The sequence below is a fragment of the Pleurodeles waltl genome, chromosome 2_2 (assembly GCF_031143425.1).
Source record: "Pleurodeles waltl isolate 20211129_DDA chromosome 2_2, aPleWal1.hap1.20221129, whole genome shotgun sequence".
In the NCBI taxonomy this organism is placed as follows: domain Eukaryota; kingdom Metazoa; phylum Chordata; class Amphibia; order Caudata; family Salamandridae; genus Pleurodeles; species Pleurodeles waltl.
This window is the reverse complement of record NC_090439.1, coordinates 784689721-784711049: the sequence shown is the minus strand read 5'-3', so window position 1 is coordinate 784711049 and position 21329 is coordinate 784689721. Positions and strand designations below refer to the sequence as shown.

At 43.1% G+C, this 21329-nt stretch overlaps 1 protein-coding gene across 1 annotated transcript in view; it reads left to right on the top strand.

Annotated features, from left to right (window-relative positions):
• Positions 1–21329, top strand: part of LOC138282619 (myosin heavy chain, clone 203-like) — a 262838-nt gene that overhangs the window by 100769 nt on the left and 140740 nt on the right. The window contains exon 5 of the mRNA XM_069220406.1: positions 9765–9879. Coding sequence (XP_069076507.1) covers positions 9765–9879 — 115 coding nt within the window. The remainder of the gene's footprint in view (positions 1–9764; positions 9880–21329) is intronic.

Here is a 21329-nt window from a genome sequence, read left to right as displayed (position 1 = left end):
GAGTCACAGTCAGATGCAACCAGGGAGGAATCTGTTAAATGAAATCCTTTCACCTCGCTTTTGAAAACTGTGATTGAGGGGTTCAGCTGAGTCTCCAGTTTAAGAGAGTTCCATATTTTGCTTGCCGCACTTGAAAAAGCACAAGATTGAGTCAATGTTTTCCTAAATCACATTGGTTGTAGTAGAAGATGGCTCACACTTCTAAGAGAGTTACTACCCCCTGATTAAGTTAGATTTAGGGCTAGGCATACAGGTGTACCATACCACAGGGATTTATGCATCAGGCATTATGCTATCTTAAGGATGATGCTAGCTTCAACTTGGAGCCATTGTAGGCAAGAGATGGTGTGATGTGGTCAAAATGCCTCAGGCCCGTTATCAGTCTTGTTGTGGTGTTAAGGGTTGCCTTTAGATGTGCAAGTTTTGATTTGGGACTACCTGATAGAGTTGCATTACCATAGTCCAGCCTAGATCATGCTGGGGACTGTACTGCTGTTTTGAGGTTGGTAGTCTGGATGAATGGTTTCAACTTCTTTAGTCTAAGATGCAAGAGTGCAGCTGGTGTGGCTGCGCTAATGGGGGCTTGCATGTTCAGTTTTCTGTGAATGTTGTGCCAAGGAATTTTGTAGATATGGCGATGGTGGTATTGCAATTTAAAGCATTCAAGTGATGAGCCTTCTTGTAGGGGAGGGAAACAGTGAGATGGATAGATGAGTCGGAATTCAGTCTTCAGAGAATTCAATTTGAGATGATTCAGCACTAACCACATTTGGGTTAGCTGTACTGTGTAGTTGAGACATATAACGTCCTCTAGTGAGGATATCTTTAGGTAAATCTGTGTATCATCCGCATACATGTGGTAGGAAAGGTAGACCTGCTTCTGGATCTCTGTCAGTAAAGGCTAAAGAGTATTGGGGAGACAATGGAGCCTTGGGGGACTTCAAGTCCGACTGGAGGCGGGTTAGTGAGCAAACTCACTAATCTGAAAAATTGTGTCCTGTTTTGTAGATAGAATGTGAACCATTTTAGGACGTTTCCAGACAGCCCCATTAGGGGAGAGGATGTGGTGCAATGGCCAGAGCTGCCAACTTGGGAGCTAAGGAACCAGGTTCGAATCTTGGCATCTGCTTAACATCCTTTGATTCTGGGCAAATCATGTAATTTCCCCATGCCTACAAAAATGAATGTGTCCTTGTGTAATGTTACTGGTGCTCATGTAAAGCGCCTTTGGGTCAAGTTTGCACTATATAAAACTCAAACAAATCCTTTTGTAGGAATCTCTATTTCAGTGTAAGTTTAGCCAAGGCTAGGATAAATTCTTTAGTTGGTTTGGTCTCTGTTTCTGCAAAAATACCTTCCAACTACTTCTCCATTAATCATGGTCTAGTTTCCTTAGTTGCCCTTAGTTCAGGATAAACTGACTCAAGACTGTTGTACAGGAATGTTGTTTTTGTTGAGGTGACCTCCTAATTCTTGCAATTCCCTTGCAAACAGGTGGTGCAATGCTTACAGTTATCATGTAATATAAGAGCAATTTGAGATTGAAACCCAAAATAATTTGAGATTGAAAGCCAATAGAGGAGTGAAAGGCAAATGCAGATTCTGCAAATGAGAGAGATGTAGTCTTCCAGTGGTAAACAATAAAGCATAATTGTGATATTTGTCCATGGTTTCTTTTACTCTGGTCTAGCAGTAGTAGCTAGGTGAACCTGGCAAATCCCATCTAGCAACTCTCCAAGTACTTTTATCTGTTGCATTATGTTATTTTATTATACCAAATTTGTAAAGCACAAATAGAGCAGGTGGTGTCCTGGCATGTTGTAAACCAACAAAAAAGAGACCCTCATATGAAACAAGTAGACAGTGCTGTTATACTACTGGAATTCAGCTTCACAAATCATAATTATTAAAAAGAAATGTATTTAATGCCTTCCTGAACTTAAATAAGGAAGGGGCAAGCCGTATGGGGCATGGTAGCAAATTCCTGAGCTTTACCCCCTCTTACTGAAAAGGATTTGCCACCTTAGTAAGCCCGTTTGAATCTATTCACAGCCAGCAGTTGATCTCCAGAGGAGCATAGTTAGCGTGAAGGTACAGATTTGCGAAATTTCTAAATCAAATAATCAGATCTGTGATGAGGTGCTTTAAACACAAGGCAGAGGGACTTAAAATAACATTCTTTTCGCTGGGAACTAGTGCAAAGATTTTAAAGCCTCAATGGTGGAAGAGAAGTGAGGGAGACTCCAAGGCCAGTAGCATTTTATAATATTTGAAGCTTCTTGAGAAGGCATTCATCCAGCCCCAGGAATAGAGTGTTACAATAGTCCAAACAACATAGTATAGTCGCCTGGAACACCACTCAGTGTACAGGTTTGGGAAGAAAGGGAAGAGTCTTCCTAAGCACTTTTAGAAGAAAAAACACATTGATGCCACATGTTTTACTTGAGTTACCCGGGAAAGTTCTGGTACCACGTAGATCCCCAGATTTTTTTACCATTGGCACGGTCAACCAACTGCAAGGCCAAAAGTCCAATAGCAATAAATATAGGATATAGGAATGTTTAATCCACAGTACCCCCGTCTTGTTAAATTTGAGCAAGTTGGTCTTCAGACATTTAGACACCTCCGCCACATATTTCATTTGTAGGGTTTAACATATATGCAAAAAATATGTTTATGATTTTAAAAAATTATTTTATGCATGGCTTGCTACGTTCATTAGGAAGTTACTGAGTTCTATATTCTCACTTTGCAAGAGAGTATATTTTTTTTAAATGTACCTGGTACTCCCATTCTTTTGTAGTGTTTTAGAGATGTCAATGTTGTGCTTCCATTTGTTAAAATCTATATTAAAGACCAGAACATATACATACTGTGCAATACACAGGCATAGTTAATCCTAGTAACGACCTACAGTGAGTTGACTAATAATCATCATAATTTAAAATGCAAACATTAGCCCATTTACAATTGTAAAAGCGTGTTTGTTTTAATTAAACGTTGATAGGCCCTCACACCTTAGACTATAAAGGGATTATTCACAATTTGGACAAGAACTTTATGCTTACTATGTAATATGATTGTGGCCATCCAATGTGAAATCATATACATGTAATGATCTTGCTTCTCAATATAGAGATCCTGTTAGACCTAGCAGCTTTTTGGCGTGTCTCCCTTGTCTTTTTGCCTTCTGACCTCCTGTTTTATGGTATACTGGTTTATCATCTCTGCACACTTTGTCACTGCTGATCCGTGCTAAAGTGCAAGTTCTCCCTATGTAAATTGTATTGGTGCTTGGTTTATCCATGATTGGCATATTTGATTTACTGGTAAGTCCCTAATAAAGTGCACTAGAGGTTACCAAGGCCTGTAAATCAAATGCTACTAGTGGATCTGCAGCACTGGTTATGCCACCCACATTAGTAGCCCAGTAAACAAGGCTTCGACCTGCCACTGCAGGGTCTGTGTGTGCAGTTTTAAACTGCCAATTTGACTTGGCAAGTGTACCCACTTGCCAGGCCTAAAACCTTCCCTTTTACTACATTTAAGGCACCCCTAAGGAAGCCCCTAGGTAGCCCCATGGGCAGGGTGCAGTGCATTTAAAAGGTGGGACATGTCCTGGTGTGTTTTACATGTCCTAACAGCGAAATACTGCCAAATTCGGTTTTCAGTGTTGCAAGGCCTATCTCCCTCATAGGTTAACATGGGGGCTGCCTTTAAATAACTTTAAAGCGCAATTTCCCTTTGAGGGCAGATAGAAATATGGAATTTAGGGTCTCTGAAATCATAATTAAAAAATACATCTTTTAGTGAAGTTGGTTTTTGGATTGTGAGTTTGAAAATGCCACTTTTAGAAAGTAGGCATTTTCTTGCTTAAACCATCCTGTGATGATGCCTGTTTGTGGATTCCCCGTCTAGGTCAGTTTGACACTTGGGCTGTTTACAACTCTCCTCTATGACACAAAGGGAGCTGGGGTGTAGCCTGCATATCCTGAAGAGCCATCTGTGCTGAGAGAGAGGGGAGGAGTGGTCACTCAGACCTGAAAGCGCTGTGCATGCCCTCACACACTGCTGTCTCCAACCCTCTGGTATGTGTCTGGGGCCTGGCCTGGACAAGGAAGGATCTTGCAAACACGTGAGACTTTGCTTTGAAGTTTGCGAACTTCAAAGGCAGAAAGGGGTATAAGTAGTAGACCCAAAACCCCAGACTTTTAGAATCTTTCTGGAATCAAGAGGAACCTCTGCCAAGGAGAAGAGCTGAAGAGCTGGAGGAGGAGTACTGCCCCTTTTCTGTGTTGCTTTGCTGGACTGGGCTGCAGTTGCTGCTTCTGCCTGAAAAGAGTGCAAAGGGTGAACTTTGCTGTGTGTCCTGCTTGAGAAAGTTCTCCAAGGGCTTGGAGTAGAGCTTGCCTCCTGTTGGAAGTCTCAGGGACACCAAAGACTTCAGTTTCCTCCACCTGCAGCACTGGGAGCTGTGTGTTTAGTGCTGTTCAAGAGAAGAAACCACTGTGACGCCACCAACGAAGCCACTGGCCTGCACCGTGACCTGCCGACGCCACACGGAGCAGCACTGCCCTGCTTCACACTGTGACCCTGGTCTCACTGGCACCGTCATCGGACGACTTCACAGAGCCGCTGCTCGCACCGCGACATGTGGGCCCCGCATTCTGGCATTGCCTGCTCACACCACAGCCGGGGCATCCCCGATGACGACGCTCCTGCTGACACCGGTGCCGCTGCCTGCACCGTGGCCTGTGAACACCGCTCGTGAGGTACACAAAGCACCGTCGTGCACCGCAGCCCCGGTTCACCGATGCCAGCCTCATTGACTCCAGTGTCATCACCAGGCGTCCTTGCCTGCACCGTGGCCTGTGGGCACCACTCGTGAGGGTCACGAAGCACCGTCCCACACTGCCGGCTTGGGCCTACAGGCGACAGCGCTTCAGCAACGACAATGCCGCTGCCTGCACCGTGACCTTCACACTGCAGTCCTGGTCTCACTGACGCCGATGTATGCCGTTACCGAGCTGCTGCCTGCACCGTGACCTGTGGGCACCACATGTCGCATCATCCTGCTTTGCATCGCAGCCCTGATGCCATCCACACCAGCGCTCCTGACTTCATCAGCCCGGAGTTCAATCGTAACATGTGTGACTTCGAGGGCCTGATGACTCCCGCACAGACTCTGCAATCGACACTGCGATGCCAGCGACGCCGCTCTCTGGAGCCCACTGCGAGTATCACGATGGCCTGCAATTCCAAAGGTACTGTTTGTGAGTCTTCCCGACACTGTAGCTGGCCCGCGACGCCACGGCCGTCCTGAACTGTTGGTTCTGTTGATCACGACGCGGTGAAAGCCCCCGGTGGAGCTATCGACTTCAGGGAACTGTATTTTTGAGTAAGTCTTCCAGAATTCATATTTTTATTATTGTATGTTGGATTTTATCGTATTTGGTCTTGTGTTATATCGATAAATATTGGCCATTTTTCTAAAACTGGTGTGGTGTCCTTTTGTAGTGTTTTAAATTACTACTGTGTGTTATGTGCAAATGCTTTACACATTGCTTCTGAGATAAGCCTGACTGCTCCTGCCAAGCTACCAAGGGGGTGAGCAGGGGTTATCTGAGCGGGTATCTCCCTTATGCTGACTAGAGTGAGGGTCCCTACTTGGACAGGGTGCAAACCGACTGCCAACTAGAGACCCCATTTCTAACAGATCCTAACGAGGCATGGGCGAAATTGTATTTAAACCAGAGTAATCAGAGTAATTTTGTAATTTCATGTTTCTCTTGTGAGGTGAAATTACCTTAAATTACAAGATTATGCCAGTTTGTATCATTTGGAGAAATCTGGGTCAAAAATATTTACCCAAGAGCACAGTAACAGAGCGAAAGTGACTGGTTGCTGCTGCTGTTCATGTTCTGTTTCATTTAGCACTATTTTTAAAGCACAAAATGCATCTTCGTGTTCATTTCGGAAGCAAGGGTGCTAAATGCAGGATTATGCTCCTCATGTAATTCCACGTAATCCTACCTAATTTTTATTAATTATGCTGCAGCAAATTACATGAGCTACGTTCACGTCCACACTTGGCCACAAATATTGCCTCTCTTCCATTTTTTTTTAAATCACGGTATTTAAAAGTGGATACTCTCTGAGGGCCCATCAATACACAGTGTACAGAAATTGTCAGTCATAATCTAGACAGCATCACTAGGTTAAATATATACATAAATAAATTCTGTTCACTGAGCTTTGGACAGTTGCATTAAAATCCACAGTTTTTCCTTTTATTGAGCAAGTTAACTGCTTCGCTAAAGAATATTGTAGCACTGACAGATGTTATTTCAAGCCCCAGTCAAGCACAGAAGTGCTTCAGCCATTCTATGAACGGTAGAATCTCAAAAATTTCCCAACAGGTATCGATTACTTTGTGATTTTAGACTAAGACATATAGTTAACGCATGCAAATGTTTTAGGATCAACATGACAGATGCAATCAGATGTTTTCTTTGACTGTGTTGGGCTGTCAAAAGTTTTCCTTAGACTGTGTTTATTTACATTGTAAGGAACATCCTCTCCCAAGCCTACTTGAAGTCTGAACATATTTGTTAAGCAAAATAATCAAATTGCTATTTCTCTCTACAAACCATCAAAGATTCCTCCTTGCAGCAGTTGAGCATCTAATGCTGCCCCCGCCCACATGACAATTTAATAGACATTCCATACTAAAACATCAAAAGGAAGTATATGTGACTGAAACTTAATGCCATGGGTGCACAGCTTTATCATGAGAAGGAGGCAGAAAGCCCTGTAAATAGATATGTGCATAAATCTTTTAGAAGCTGAATTAGGAATTCGTTTCCAGGTATGGGAGTGAGACCAAATTAACATGAACGTACAAAACAAAGAAGCTGTTAAAACAACGTGGCTCCAGCAGATGCGATATTTTTAAAGCTAATTTCTTCTGCAGACAGCGGGTTCCACACAATAAATCTGTGTAAAAGAATGAGCAACCTAAGACCAGCTGAGATACTTTAAATAGGAATTAATGCAGGAAATAGCATTCATTTGGCCAATTATAAAAAATTGAATGGCTGTACCATGAAAATGGCTAACTGGTCAGCTCTGTTAGTCCACATTTGGTGTCATTTCCTGTGTTGAGGTACCATCCATCCGAGGAGACCAGCTACGACAGAAATGCAGAAATGTTCATCAATTTATAGATTAACTGCCCTTGACAGACGTTGCCTTCACATCAGCCACTTGACACCTGCGTAGATTCTTCAAGTCAGACAGCATATCACGCACAGCCTTCTGGTGCAATATTTGAGGGCGTTCCTATACAAATGACAGTAAGGCCCAGTCTTAACACGGAAGCCATAGCCCTGTTTCCTACATGTTGTTGGTGTTTGTTTTCATTAAGTAAGGATCTTCCTGTTATGACTAAGTAAATTACTTGGGCTTTCACATCTGTGGCTCGTACTCCTATTTAGCTTTCTGTATTTTTAGATGTATCCTGTTAACACAGTTGGAATGAGCTATTGCTTACTAAATACACTGCTAAAAGATCGAATACGATTTTAATATTCCCAGATTCTCTGCAGTGTATAAACTAATTCAATCTGAAATAGGTTCAGACAGAAAAAGGTCTTCAGAGGAAACTAGATATGTTTTTTTTTAAGTTTTCCATTAAGAAAAACGATATTAAGTATGCATAAAACGAAGGTATTGACTTTTGGTAAAGGAGATTTGAATTACACATGTCATCTAGGGTGTATCGAAAGAGAGGTAGTAAATAAGGATAATTGTTTGAGAAGAAACTGAATTTGAAGGACCAAATCGCATATTATAAAGCAAGATCGCTTTCTGCTGTGCGTTGGCTTTAATCAGTTAGTAAAGAATAAGTGTTTGGTTCTTAAGACGGTTTTATCAGCCTATCTTGCCATGGTTCGGCTTAACTTAAAGGCAACATATAAACTATTTATGCAGCACACAAACATATATAAAGTGAGTACACAACACCATAAAAACTTCACCCCAATGTGGACAAATAAAGTACATTGTAATAAATTATTTGACATCAAAACAAAGAAAAATCCATTAGTACAACCATGGATATGCAATTTTAAAGAATTAGGTAAACATGGTGCCTAAAAGCACAATGCAGCAACTGTGGTAATCTTCTCGCAGCAGACTGGGCAAAGTCACAAGTTTAGACTGACCGTGATAGAGCATAGGACGAATACAGGGACCAAGTTAGGCCTGCTGAACAAAGTAGTTTAAATCCTGGGTGTGGAGCTTTGCAAGGTCCCCCGTCGAGGATGTGATGTATAGAAGCAGTTCCAAGGAGCTGCGGTGTTGAGATGCCAGTCCTACATCGAGGATGCCTCACACAGCTTTGGTTCTGAGGAGTTGCAAGATCCTGTGCCAGGAATGTGTCATCCAGCAGCCGTTCTGATGCAAAGCTGCAAGATGATGCATCACACTTCATTGGTTGTACTAGGTGCATAGCACGTCTGGCAGAACACCTTCATGCCCACTTCCAAGGGTCCAAGACTGGGGTGGCACCTTTTGGGGGGAAAGCCTCACAGCAGGCACAGTCCAGGTACAGGGTTCAAGTTAGTTGGAGGATTTTCTATCCCTGACGCTCTGATCATCAGGCCTGCCATCTAGCCCTTGGCGTCACTCTGGTGGTCCTGAGTTCAGGTCTAGTCCTTCTCACTCAGGCAACAGGACAGCAGAGTAGGAGGGCAACAGAGTAGCAGTCGTTCTTCCAGCAGAGCAGCACAGGAGTCCTTCTTCTGAGTCTTTCATGAGTCCAGATGTGTACTGAAGAGTTGGAGCTAAAGGTCCAATATTTGCACCTGGTGCCCACTTTGAAGCAGGAGAAACGTCTGGAGTGCTCCCCCCACAGAAATATCTGGAATTACCAGCCTCCCTTACTGGCCCCAGTAAACTCATATCCACGAAGAAACGCGATGCGAGTATGCAGCACGTTTCTTCGTGGATATGAGTTTATGGATACAGTTTCCTAATTAAAGGCAAAGGACTTTTCATTTTAATATAAACTTATACGGTCGATTGTGGCAGTTATTAAATCTGGGTAATTATGCGTAATTCAGAGATATGAGGAACCAAGGAGTGAGACATACTCTGCTTTTGTACTATTTTGGGACTTTGAAATAAACAGCCCTGATGAAGTCAATGGGATACATCCCAAAAGACGAAATACGTGTTGGCTGAATTGAGTTGAAGGACTGGAGTTTGAATTGGAATCTGGCTGTTACAAGATGATGGAACCGGATATTCAACGTGAAATAAAAATTGCTTTATAATGGACTACATTTAAAGAGAAATTAATGTCTCATATTAATGTCAGGGCGTGAGCCTTAATGCAATTTTACTTTTGCTTTCAAATCTATGGCTCTTAATTCGACTTAGCTTTTGTTATTTAGATGAATCATATTAACAGAGTTCGAATGCGTTATTGCTTACAATTCACATCATTTACAATAATTTATAATTTGGCAAATCATTGTCAATTCAATTGGGTACACTGCTCTACGGTGAATACGACCTTTGAAATTGAATGAACAACTCAAGTCAAAATTGAATTTGATATTTCACAGCTGCAGTGCTTTTTTCCAGCGCTTTACCAGACTTGACAGGAGCAGGCCGTGAAAAGTAAACAGACCTGTGAGGATATTGTGGACTTTACAATACCTGCTTCATATTTTATTTCATTTGTTTCTCTTATGCAGGAGGTGCAGTCTGAAATAAATACAATACAAGTAGAGCTTGCTACAAAAGAAAGCAGTGCAGAGATCCTAAAAGCAGAAAATGAGGCATTACAAAGACAACTTCGAAGTCGTTCAGGTATCCCGAAATTAAATATAAATAGTACCATACTGTTTTATGTTATCAATGTGGCACAAGGAATCACAGATATGGAAAACTATTTTCTTAACTCAAATTCTACTTTATTTTATTCGATATGTCTTACTTGGGGCCAATACCATTCAATCAATCACCTGGTAGAGTTGTTTATGGATAACACAGAATTCTTAATTAATATAAACTAAACTTTCTATTCGAGGTATTATAAATATTCAAGACATAAATTTGAAATGCCAGATGTATACCTAGCACATCAGGAAACTTTGGATATAGAGTTATGGGGTTGCATATCTAGGTGTAAACGCCTGTCTTCCATTCAGAGCTAGGTATTTTGGGCTAACAGTGCCACAGTCTTGAGGTGTTGTGATGTAGTAAGCCATAACTTGCGGTCAGTGTGGTCCCTCGTATGTCTCATACTTACTTATGTAAGCATTTCAGTTCCTTTACAAAGGTATCTTCTAATGACATATTGCTCATGATTGCTGCATCACACAGGTGCAATTGTGGTATGAACCAAGAAATTGCTCTACAACAGTCAACTACAAGATATATTTGCACAGGTTGTCAACCCTTAAACTAAGTGTACTGAGCGTATCGATTGTTTAATGCAGCTAGATCATCACTTAGCTGAATGTAGCTAAGAGAAAAACAAAACTGAGAGTAAAGTTTAATACTCCCATGAGCAGAAGAGAATAGAACTTCTGAAGATCCTGCACCAATGAAATTAAGTAGTTTGAAAGATCCTCTCCCTAAAGAAGTAAGACTAAAGTGACTTCTACAAAATGTATGTATGTATTATGGTAAATCTGGACATTTCGTAAAAGGCCGTTGAGGTAAACCTAAAGTTCTTAAGAGTCAAGGATGTGTATCGTTACATCTAGGAAAGTTACAGTTGGCAGAAAACTGGATTACTTGGGCATGAAGGGAGCTGTCTTAATTACCTCTGGATTATCACATCAATCTCTGGCCAGCTGACCCCCCTTATATGGGGTGACTGCCACTTCTCCAGATTTAGCATACTCCTGGTCATGACTCTGGGAGAGGGGTGGGAGATTGGAGGGTGTTATGTTATACTGTACTGTCATTTACGTGCTATTATGGATTATATCCTACTGTATAGGAGCATCAACTTTGCTTGTGGAAGTTGGCAATGAGTACTTGTATCGAAAACCAATAAAATATATTTACAAAAAAATGAAGGGAAAGGTCTTGTCTAGTGGAGAATTTAAGCCAGAGTGAATTCCATACAGTCTTCAAATGCTCATAAGGTACTTCCTATAAAACATATTTTGTGAGATGGACAGGAACGGCTATCAGGAAATTATATGGATAGTAAGTTTGCTCAATCTTTATGGATGCCAGTAATTGCATTCTTGAAGAGGCAAAGGCAGTAAACAGCCCAATGCTGTCCTTAGGGTCTCTACGTTCCATTTGGATTTGATTTCTTCGGTATGTTTTGGAAATCATCAATCAAAGATATCTATTGATTTGAATTTTCACCACAGTTTAAATAGATACGGGGCATGACGTGGTGGCTCCTGCATAGTTGGGTATTGATTGAGCAGCGGCCTTACAACTGAATTCTGATTATTAAACCAGCAATTGTTTGCCAACTGGTGAATCCTTCCAAGTCACCCTTCAAAGACATTAGCAGTAATAACACCTTAGGATATTAGTGACATAACTATATTAAATTATTGTTATAAAAGCTTCCATTATATGTTTGATAAGAAGGAAGCAAGCATAATACTTTCATACAGACACTAGGATTGTAAAATTGATTTGGAACCTGAATCACCCGTATTTTATAGCTTAGTATATGTATTTACAGTGTCTGAAACAGAACACCTTAGACAATATATAGATGAAAATTAGGTTATTTGATTTATCAGGCTATTAGAGTCACCTACTTCTTCAGCCTTCTTTTCTGTTCCCAAGGAAGGAGGTGAGCTAATGTAATTAGAGAATAGTCAACAGGAATACTGCAAAAAAAAGATACCAGTTGCCTTTAATATCTGTCCTTTTTGATCAGGTCAAACATGCAAACATTTTTGACAAACTTGATCTAATTGAATATCAAAGTTATGCCCTATGGTTGCTGCAGAGCTCCATCTTATTGATCGAGCATTGAGATTTTTTTAATGTGTTCAGTCTAGTACACCAAGAAGACTTCTTGATTTACTCTGATTTCTTAGGAAACGTGTTAGACAGTGTTGCAGAGACTGAGACCACCATATTGTTGCTACACTCAATAAATGTGTATTTCAAACAACCTCTGTATAATTCTTGGGGTATTTTCTTGAACTCTCACAGTATTCAGATGATGAGGAAAATGTTTCCACAATAATCAAATAGCCTGTACCATCTTCTGTAAATATTATGCAAATCTTCTTAGACTTTGCTAATTTTTATTGAAGATTTGTTTATAATTTTTCTGAAATTGTAAGGCTTTTTAACACACTTCTCTGCAAACCAACACTATTTGTATACTCCAGAGAGTCTGACCAAGCTTGCTTTTTCAGAAATGCTTTTCTTTTGCCCTTGTTTTGCAGCAGCCAAATGTTGACCTTCCATTTATTGTGGGAAACAAAGACACCTGGTACCTTACCATGGGAGACGTTTTGTCCCAATGGAGTCCCACAACTAGACAAAAGCATCCAGTGGCCTACTTTTCCCAGCAGAATTTAATTATGCAGACAAAAAACATTTGGTAATACAGACATTCTATGAAAAACGGAGCTAGAACACACAGTAGAAATTTATGATGACCCCAAAATCTGCAGTTTTGAAATCATCTTGAGCATTCCCATAATAACTCGAACTAGGAACTCCAAACCCAAATTGGCTCTGTGATGTACCCCGCAAATTGGAGCCCTAAAACAAAGACCATGGAGGAACAATTACTCAGAGACAACTAAAGTAAAATATAGGGAGACCATTAGGAAATATCATTGTGAAATCACTTCTGCGGAGAGAACCTATTATGACAATAAAATAAAAATGGCCCCTAATGCCCCTAGAGAAATATTGTTGATCGTTAAATCTCTTTTAAATTCACCTTCTAATTCATTAACCTTGAAACCCTCATCAACTTGCTGTAATGTTATAGCAAAGTCTTTCAGGAAACAATTTATGATATTTATCTTACGTTCAACCAATCCAACTCTGACAGCAATCTTATGGCTTGCAAGAATGACAAACTGCTCCCCAATATGGTCTTCAAGAATTTCCCTGATCATTCAATCAGGGTCGTGTACAGAGCAAGCTTGTCACCCCAGGGGGTCTCCAGGTGCTAGAGGGATGCTGCGGACCTCGTCCGGCTGGCAATGGCAGCCAAAGAGCCAAGTCTTGAGCTGCATTCTGAAGTCCTTCAGAGAAGGGGAGGTGCGCAGGTGGAGGTTGTTTCAAGAGCTGGCGGCGAGGTGGGAGAAAGAGCAACCTCTGAAGCATTCATTGTGCATGCAGGGCACTTGGGCCTGGGCGAGGGAGGTTGAGCAGGTTGATGTAGGCGGGTCTGGCATTGTGGAAGGCCTTGTATGCGTGTTTGAGGAGTTTGAAGAGGCATCTTTGCTGAACGGGAAGCCAGTGGAGGCCCCTGAGGTGGGGAGTGATGCTGATTGTTCTTGGGAGGTCGAGGACGAGTCTTCCTGATTGATTGATTGAGTGATTGGTCTGGAGGTGGTTCATGAGCTGTTTTGTGGTTCAGGCGTAGAGCATGTTGTTGTAGTCGAGTCGGCTGGAGATGAGGGCCTGAGTGCCTGTTTTCCTGGTAGAGATGGAGATCCATCAGAAGGTCTTGTGGACCATGCTACAGGATTTGGAAGCAGGCCGATGAGATGGTGTTGATCTGTTGCTTCATGGTCAGTTGCGTATCCAGGAATCCAGGATAATCCAGAGGTTGTCTGTGTGGTTGTGGGTGTGGGTGGGGGACCGAGGGTGGTGTGCCACCACATCTCGTCCCGGGGGAAGGGGCTTGTTCCCGAAGATGAAGATCTCTGTTTTGTTTGAATTTAGCTTGAGACCCTTCAAACCTGTCATGCAATAACTACAAAAGGTGCCAGAAAAGTAATCAGAATGCAGATGAAGAAGTATCCTCAGTGGAGACAGCGTCGTCCAGGCTGGAGGAAGATCTGCCAAGTCGTGTTGCACCTTTTACAGAAAGGAGGTCGAGAATAGGAATCCAAGATGTCCGCGGTTTAGGCAGACAGTGAAGTTGCTGCTCTAGTGTTGCATTAACCCAGTTGCTAGGATACGAGCGCGAGGCCTGAGAGCTTCGCACTTCAACTGCGCTTTGACAGGAGTCAGGTGTTCGGAGGAAGAGTGTGTCTGTGAAGAAACATTCTGTGAGGAAAATTCGTCTTTGCAAGTATCTTGATAAAGAAAGAAAATACAAGTGTCACAGCAAACGAAAACCCAGAAAGCAAATTCTGAACACAAACTTTATTGAAGGTTTATGAATATTCTGTGGTAAGAAAATATACGACAATACAAAGAGCATTAAGAGCATATAAATATATTAACGACTCAAATATTATAGTATGCTTGACATAACCAACTAAACACAAGAAAAGCTATACAGACAAAATGTACGCTTATTTACCTTACGAGGAAGTTATAAGAGACAGTTAACTAAAAGGTAATTGCTCTTCACCTGAATTCAAGATAATAAATAACTATATATATGTATAGCAACATTCTTGAGCAAAGGAAAAGAGAAGTACGCAGAGGAAAAAAGACTCCAAAAATTTCTCAGTTAAGAAGCGGACAGTTCTTCTATTGAACTGAGAGAGTTTATCTTCTAAGAAACCTATTTCCATTTAAAAAACAACAGTACGACAAACAGAGAAAAAGGCAAATTTCCCAGAGAGCTCAAGGTGAGTGATTATAGTATTGCTGGGTTGAAACGATTAGTTGTTAAGTTAATTGGTATATAATAGTGTGTCCTTATTAATTATGACAATAATCTTTCAGGTACCGTTCACCAGCTAAACCAACAGTGAGGTGGTAGTCCGCGCCTTGATGAAGCATCATCTTTGAGACAGTTTCTCTACATCTTATTCCCCTTTCTCCTTCCAGGGTGCTCAATACAGAGATTGGTTTTGTTGCAAGTAGTCTGGGTTGGGATAGAGGACCAATCTTCTGCTGTTGAGGAAATCAACTCAAGGTATCTGACATGGCAGTTGGTGATGTCGGTCATGGGGTTTTGGAAGTTGGTTTGTGTGGTGGCGGTGCAGTCTGTGAGGGATAGGACAAAACTGGGTGTCGTCCATGTAGGAGATGATGTTGAGTCCGTGGGTGTGTCCGATATCTGCCAGTGGAGTCATGTAGGTGTTGAAGATGGTGGGACTGCGGGAGGAGGCCTGAGGGATGCCACAGATGATGTCTTTGGGTACAGAGACAAAGTGAGGGAGGAGGATCCTCTGTATTTGGCCAGAGAGGAAGGAGGAGATCGTTGACTTGGATACCAATAATGTGGAGTCTGGTAATGAGAGTGTGATGGGAGACGGTGTTGAATCCTGCAGATAAGTCGAGGAGGATGAGGGCCTCTGTTCCCCCTAGGTCAAGGAGGTGTCTGATGTAATCGGTTGCTGCGATCAAGGCGGTCTTGGTGTTGTGATTGGGCAGAAGCCAGATTGGGATGGGTCGAGCATGCTCTTGTCTTCAAGGTAGTCCTTAAGTTGGCGGTTGATGGCCTTTTCCAAGAATGGTTGCAGCGAGATGGGGGCAGTAGTTTTTGAGCCTGTTGTTGTCGGCTGAGGGTTTCTTCAGGAGGGGCTTGGCCTCAGCCTGCTTCCAGGTGCCAGGGACAGTATCTGTGGAGATGGAGGTGTTAAGGAGTTCTGTGAGAGAGGCTCTGATTACTTCTCTTCCTACGTTGTAGATCGGGCAGGGAACCGCGGGGATCCAGAGTGGATGGAGGTCATGATGGAGATGGTGTCTTCATAGATAGCTGCTTCCATTCGGGTATTCAGTGGGAAAGGGAGTGGTGGCTTGAGGTGCAGGGGTGGTCAAGGTCAGTGGGATGGGGTCGAAGTTGCTGTAGATATCACCTATCATGTGGTGAAAGTAGTCCGATAGCGTGTTGCGGAGGGCTTTGGAGGCATGGTTGGTGGTTTATGGTTGCCTCATTGCGGGTGGTGAGTCCTTCTTTCTTGGTTTCCCTGAGTCGGTGGTGGTATCTTTTGAAGGCGGACCTGAAGGAGTCGAGGTTTACAGAGGTCTTGTTGGAGCGGCAGTGTCTCTCTAGTTTCCTGCAGTGACATTTGAGGGTTAGGATTTCTGGAGTGAACCATTTTGCTTGCTTTGTGGTCATGCTGCTCAGGGGACGAGGGTGTCAGCCGCTGAACAGATCCAGTTGGAGAAGTTTTGAATGCAGCGTTTAAGGGGGTCTGCAGGGATGGGCCTATCTTCTTTGAGGGTAGCGGTCCAGTATGTTTCAATGGCTTTGCTCCAGTTGTGGCGGTTCTTGTTGGGACTTCAGGCAGTCCATCGATGGTGAAGTGGACGATGTTGTGGTAGTTCCGTGTGACCTCGGTGGTGTGGGAGAGCTTGGCTCCATTGCTGGTGAAGATGGGTCCAGTGTGTGTCCTGCACTGTGCATGGAGGTGGCGATCAGCTGAGAGAGGCCGATGAAGCTTATGTTTGCATGCCGTGAGGCGCAGTTGGCATTGGCATACGAGGCTTCTAGGTGGAAGGTCAGGTCACCTAGGAAGATGTAGTGGTTGGAATGGATTGCCAGGGGTGCGAAGAAGTATGGGATGAGTTGCAGAAGCTGTGGCAAGGGCTAGGGGGTCTGTAGGCGAGGGTTCCTCTGATGGTGGTTTTGGTGTCAAGTTTGATCTGGAAGTTGAGGTGTTCCATGGTCGTGTTGTGTCGTCGTCTGAGGCGGTGCAGTAGAGGGAGTCCTTGTGGATGATGGCAATGCCTCCGCTATGCCTGTTATGGTGGTCACTGTGGATCATCTTATATCTGGGTGAGCCAGGTTTCAGTGATGAACATTGTGTCAGGTGCGAGGGTGGTGAAGGTGTCCCAGATTTCTATGGCATGCTTGCAGAGGGATCAGACATTGAGTAGTAAGCAGTGGAGTTTAAGTTTGTGACTGGGGGTCTGCTGGGTGGAGGTTACGGTGGTTCCAATGTTGCAGGAGAAACAGCAGTTGTGGCAGGATTGAGGCGAGGTGATGATGCTGTCAGCCTGAGGTATTTAATCTTGTCGGAGGAGTACCGGTGCGGGGTTGCAGATTCAGGGGTCCTGGTGCTGGGTGCGGTCCAGACACGAACGGGTACAGACAGGCTTGCCTGTGGTGTTACTTTGGCATCCCAGCAGCACGGTCGCGCAGCAACCGCCATTAAGGAGGTCCTGGGGGATTGTGGGAGCAGCAGGGGAGCAGAGCGGGAACAAAATGGTGGGCTGTGAGTGACAGTCCATTGGTAACAAAGCCTGGCTCAGAGAAAATGAAGACAGAATTTGGAAAGATGAGCTATCGTATCCAGGGAATACTCTGTATTTTCAGCTCAGCTAAGACAACAGGCTATGAGATGGGTTCCTGATTTTAAAACTGCTGGGCATCCCGGAATCCCTAAAACTTTAGAAACAGTTGTAATGTGTTTTTTGGTGGAGAACTCTGGTTTCAGATGTAATGACATATTTTAAGATAGGTTTAACTTAGGCTTAGATTAAATTATCAAACATTAGAGCTATGACTCTTTAAAGAACACTGCCTATTCCACCCATGCCTTGGCATAAAATACCCATGAATATGTTTGTAGAAATATCTAAAGTCAAAATTGTAATGCCAATCCTAGTAGTTGTTGATCATTTGACAAAGATGGAGCATTTCATTCCAATAACTGGGTTGCCTTCCTTCAGAGAGTTAGCGCACATCTTTGCACAACATATTATTAATTTCATGGAATATTCAAAGGTTTTGATAACTGACAAGTTTGCAATATACTTCGAAATTCTAGTGTGCATTAAATAAAGAATTAGATATGAAAGTCAGTATTTTTGCTAGTTATCAGACTCATACAGAAGGACAGACAGAACAATTGAATAAATGTGTTGAGCAGTGTTTGATGTTTCAGGCCTTATTGCAAGAAGATGATTGGAGAAAGATGTTGAGGTTATCAGAATTAACCGATAGCAGTGCTGAACATTCTGCCACAAGGATATCACCTTCCTTTTGTATATATGTACAGAATATCTCTCTTTTACATCAGTGCCCTTAGTACAAGAATATTTCATTGAACTTCAAGAAAGTCAAATTTCAGCATACGAAGCATTAGAAAAGGCCAAGGTTAGCTACAAATTATATGCCAATAGAAAAGGATTGTAGTGCCCAAATATACAGAGAAAAGTCTGGCTAATCACTAAGAATTCACATTTTATTGTTTCTAAGTTTATTGGTTCATTCATAAATAAACACAAGGAGAATCTTGTAACAGTGGTATAAAATTGGCTCATTTACAAGGAGTTTGTGCCGCCATAGCATAATTCTTTTATGTTAAGGTGACGCAAAGCAGTCCCCCACCCCACACCATATTTACAAACTGCTGCAATGTCACAATTGCGCCAGTTTGTAAAGCCTTGTGCCACATTATACCTGCCCCAGGTATAATGTGTGCAAGGTAGGCGTTCCCCCATTAAAAGCTCCGCAAAAATGGCACAGTGCCAGCATAGCGTCCTTTTTTTAATTTTTAATGCCTGCTCAGGGCAGGCGTTAAAGGTGATGCTGTGCTATTGTCTATGGGCCCCCCTTAACATTGCTGGACCAGCGTCAACATTTTGATGCTAGTCTAGCAATGTTAAGGTTTAGCGCCACAACAGCGTCAGAATTTCTGACACTGTGGTGGAAACTTTGTGCCATGGAGCATTGTGTTGTAAATACAGTGCTCCCATGGTGTTAGGAAGGAGCAGGGCGGGGCAAGAAAACTTGTGCATCGATGGCGATGCACCAGTTTCTTGTAAATTAGCCCCATAGTTTCCGCAGCTAGGAATTTGTTCTCAGAATTTCGGAAACCTCACTGAATGTAATTTTTTTTAGAAGTTGATGAACAACTGAAGTGGATTCTGAGAAGTATTCTTGCACGGCAATAATAGACTTTGCACTAAGAATTATGAACACATATATCCACTTTTTTGTTTCTACAAGAGCAACAAAGAGGATCCTCATCTTGCACAGACTTAGATTACCTTTTTTAAAGTCATACTCTGACCCGGTCACAAATGACGGAAGCACCGCCAACAGGCTGGCGGTGCTTCACTTCCCATTCTGACCGCGGCGGTAAAGCCGCGGTTGCCCTGCCGGGGCCGGCGGTTTTCCGCTGTTTTTGCACCGGCTGGGAGAATCAGCCAGGGCAGCGCTGGGGATTCTGACCCCCTTACCGCCAGCCTGTTTCTGGCGGTTTACACCGCCAGGAAGAGGCTGGCGGTAAGGGGTGTCCTGGGGCCCCTGGGGGCCCCTGCTCTGCCCATGCCACTGGCATGGGCAGTGCAGGGGTCCCCTAACAGGGCCCCGGCCTGCTTTTCACTGTCTGCCTAGCAGACAGTGAAAAGCGCGACGGGTGCAACTGCACCCGTCGCACGGCCGCAACACCGCCGGCTCCATTCGGAGCCGGGTCCTGTGTTGCAGGCCTCATTCCCGCTGGGCCGGTGGGCTCTAACTTGGTAAGCGCCCGCCGGCCCAGCGGGAATGTCAGAATGGGGGCCGCGTTAATTTGGCCGCATGGCGGCCAAATGGCGGTTTCCGCCGCCCGCCAAGGTTGGAATGACCCCCATAGTATTGAAGTATTGCTTTAAATCGGAAAGTGATTTCTGGCTATTAGCCAAACTATATGATATTGATTTACATGTGTTATGTTACAGTTAATGAACCAGCCCTATTGAAAGTAATTCAAACCAGAGAAATTACTGCATAATTTCGAAAGTTTTGCAAGCAAAGCATAATAGCTCAGAGTGTCCTTTGCATATGTTCTATAAATTCTAATTGTGTTTTAGCTCTTTGAAATGGACTCAGAGGTCCATTCAACCATAGAAAAACGGGAATACAGAGTCTCTTTTTCTCTCTCTTTTTCTTTTTGTTTTTCGGGAACTACGACTAACCAACATATTCTCAGTACATGATTTGCAGTGGGTTCAGAAAAGTGTTGAAGCACATATCCTCCCCATCCTAATTTGAAAGTTAGTGTATCTTGCCAGTGATACTGATGTGACTGGAATTTTTTTTCCACTTCATAATCTTGCTCCTGGTTTGTGCCCCTTCATCTCAGCTCAAATGCTTTAGTGACGCGCAGCCGGATCCCATAACTTGCACTGTCCCCTTAGTGGAAATACACAGCTCTGCATGCCTATGACAATACATTGGGCCTCCTGGATGTTTCATCTGGCTGTTACCTAACAAAGATCATGATAGCCTTCTAGGAGTGCAGCCACTGATTGGGATAGCATGTGGAGCGCCAATTCTCATTGGAATGTGGCACTAAAGCCCTTGAACACCCTAAAAATGAGAATGACATTTGATGGATCTGTGGAAGCCACCCCACGCACAAAAACACCGACATTGAACATGACCTGGAGGTGACAGAACTGCTACTAGACATGGGTAGGAGCCTTCACATGATTGGTAGTAAAATAGATACACTGATCACATGACTTAATTATATGAGTGAAAAAGGCGGCCAAAAACCTGTTATGGCCAAGTGCTGTATAGCCAATCTGGAAAACAACACAAAAACACACGAGGGAAAGCTTTTGAACACGGAAAGGCACTAGAGGTAAAAAAGGGCAAAAAGTGAGGATTTGGAATCCAAAAGTCAGCGCAACATTATCAGAATCGCTGGGTTGCCTGACTCCTCTACTGTAGAGTAAATGGAGCTCTTTCTTGTAAAACTGCTGATGACCCTATTCAGGATGGTCTATTTTTCACCATATTCACAATAGGGTGCGCTCATCAGACGTTGGGACCTAGGCTTCTGTCAGTGGCTCCACCATGGCCATTGGTTGCCAACTTGCTAAACTAAACAAACTGTGCCACTGTAATGAGGTTGATGAGGAAGACAATAGCTGATGTATCAAGGGCAGTCTCTACCTATAAACCTGGACCTCAATTTACCTAGACAGGAATGGTGATGGTCATTTATATCTGGAAAGAAGCCACTGCAGCCGAAGAAACTGGAATACACACTGCTCTACCCCTCAAGATATCTCCAAGTAAAGAAGACCCAGCACTGATGAGGCAACCACATGCAACACTACGATGTGAAGAGTAGAGGACATAGGTGTCTCATTGTATAATTTAGTACTTTGATGCATTATGTTCTTACGTTGTCTTGAGATGTAGTGTCCAACTGCTCTGGATTGATTTACCCTTAAGATATTATGCACATAATATTTGTAAAAGTGTGCTCTGAATGCATTGATCACTAGAATCT